The 2,064-nt window shown below is 43.7% G+C and overlaps 1 protein-coding gene across 1 annotated transcript; it reads right to left on the bottom strand.

Annotated features, from left to right (window-relative positions):
- Positions 1-1,240: 1,240 nt before the first annotated feature.
- PPTG_04513 (hypothetical protein) lies at positions 1,241-1,995 on the bottom strand (the record flags this gene model as incomplete). The annotated part of the gene is made up of 2 exons (XM_008896756.1): positions 1,241-1,405; positions 1,762-1,995. The coding sequence occupies 2 exons, from the start codon at positions 1,993-1,995 to the stop codon at positions 1,241-1,243; spliced, it is 399 nt and encodes a 132-aa protein (XP_008895004.1).
- Positions 1,996-2,064: the final 69 nt, after the last annotated feature.

The raw sequence follows: 2,064 nt of genomic DNA, 5'->3' as shown, positions 1-2,064 counted from the left end.
ATAATTTCGACGATGCTCTCAAGGGAGCGGCACTGAAAGAGTACACCAAGTATTGGAACGCAATCCACAAAGTGGACTAGTCTTAGAAAAGGCAATTTGAAACTGTTTTCAAGACGTAGACTCGGATAACAGAACTGAAGGATTCATCTGCGGTTAGAACTCGTTCCACAGGTATTGTTGCAACAATATGTGGTCCAATATTGAAGATGCATTAATAAACTCATAGACTGTTATTCACGGTAGAGAGGACATTGTTTTACGTTGTGTAGCTTTGAACACCTTAATCCGTGTGCTGACCGTACAACGCTTGCCAGGATTTTATTGGGGGAGGTCTGTAAGGAAACTCGTGGCAGCTTCACCACAATTGCGTGCTCCTACCTCTTCTTCGCATATCTCTTGTGCGTCTACAAAGAGTCACTAGACACTCGTCAAGATTCACTGGATACTCCTGCCTTGGCTCCAACGGCTAGTTGCAAGACCATTACAGCGCGTACTAGTACTTCGTAGAATTAGTGTTCATTTTAAACCATTTGGAAGATTCGGTGCGCAACTAAACTCAAAACGAAACAGGACCCTAACAAATGCTCAGTTACCTCAATACCCAAGCTTCTTTTTGTATAAACTAGATATTGTGCGCTCTATTCGAATTCACTTCTTTGAATACACCGAGCAGACAACCGCGTAGAATCGGCAAAGACTTATTAACAACCCCAGTATTCTCTTGTTTTCATATGGACAACGTTACAGTCCAGGTTTCCCAAATATTTTTTCAGTGATCAGGTTTACTCAAATGCAGGTATCTCCAGGTTTATGTCCAGGTTTCAGCTACTGACCGGTATTTTATAAAATAAATTTCCGTCCAAAAATTACGCAGGTTTTGAGAGTCTGGATACCTGGAATAGTCATGTGTGTGCAACTTTGGCAAAAAATCAAAGTGAAGGAGAACTTGATGTGTCGGCTTGACAATCCCAAAGCGGTTGAGCAGGTATCGTTCTTAACAGGCAGGTATTTTCCAGGTATATACCATGTATTTGTTTTTACCTGACAGTCCTTGCTGCAACTACAAACGACGCTTGATCTTCATGATTTCATGTAGAATTGTCCAACGAAGTTTCGTAATGCCAGCGGGAGATACATCAGCTGGTGCCTCACTGGACACGCACTTCCACATGTAAAGGCACACAAGAACGCCACAGCTATCACTATCTTTCTGAACAGGTTCTTCAACGTGTTTTATCTGTTACGTCTCCAGCAATACTGATTCCATCTCAGTCGTAATGGCTTTTAGGCGCTTCACGTTTTTGGTAATATACATACTGTCGTACAGCATCATCGTTTTTGATGTTCCGTCGATCATCAAACAGCCCCAGTGGACTCCATCAAAGTTGACAGGCAACAATACAAACTGCCAAACGGCAATACCCTCACAAACCTCCAAACGTATCTTCTCAGGAAGAATCGCCTCAACATTAACAGGCTTCTTTCTTGACTGTTTTTTTTTTAGCTGAGACATTATCACGGTCGTATTGTTCTTGTAGCGCTGTAGAAAAACCGTGAAGGCGCGAATGGCGTCGTCGTTTCGATCAACCTCTGACGCAATAGATGTCCGACATCGTCAAGTCAAATCCAAAACCTAGTAAAGCTTTGAATGGCCAGGTATTTAGAGTTTCATCAAATGCAATAACCACAGGTGGCCTATCATCAACAATTGCTTTCACATCGTTGATTAGCCAGGTGCACAACGCAACACTGCGACGACACGTGGCCTGCAAAATTCCACAGCCACGTCATGGCATCCAACTGATCAATTGTGTACGTGCCGATTGTATCGATTGCCACCACGTAATTGTCAGAGTCACCGCTTTCTCTATCACTATCAATTTGAATTTCTGCCTGCTCTCCACATAGCGTTTCACGTAGTTGTTCAAGTGCACGATCGACCGTCGGCTCAGGGGGTCTGTAGCGCACATTGTCAGGTACGTAACTTGGGCTCATAGCCCACAATAGTGGTTTCCCAACTGCTATTCCAAGCACCTGAAAGGTCGCTAGGAACGACCCAACCTC

This window comes from Phytophthora parasitica (genome assembly GCF_000247585.1).
Source record: "Phytophthora parasitica INRA-310 unplaced genomic scaffold supercont2.5, whole genome shotgun sequence".
Taxonomy (NCBI): domain Eukaryota; phylum Oomycota; class Peronosporomycetes; order Peronosporales; family Peronosporaceae; genus Phytophthora; species Phytophthora nicotianae.
The sequence above is the reverse complement of the archived record's forward strand: the minus strand, read 5'-3'. Positions and strand labels throughout refer to the sequence as shown.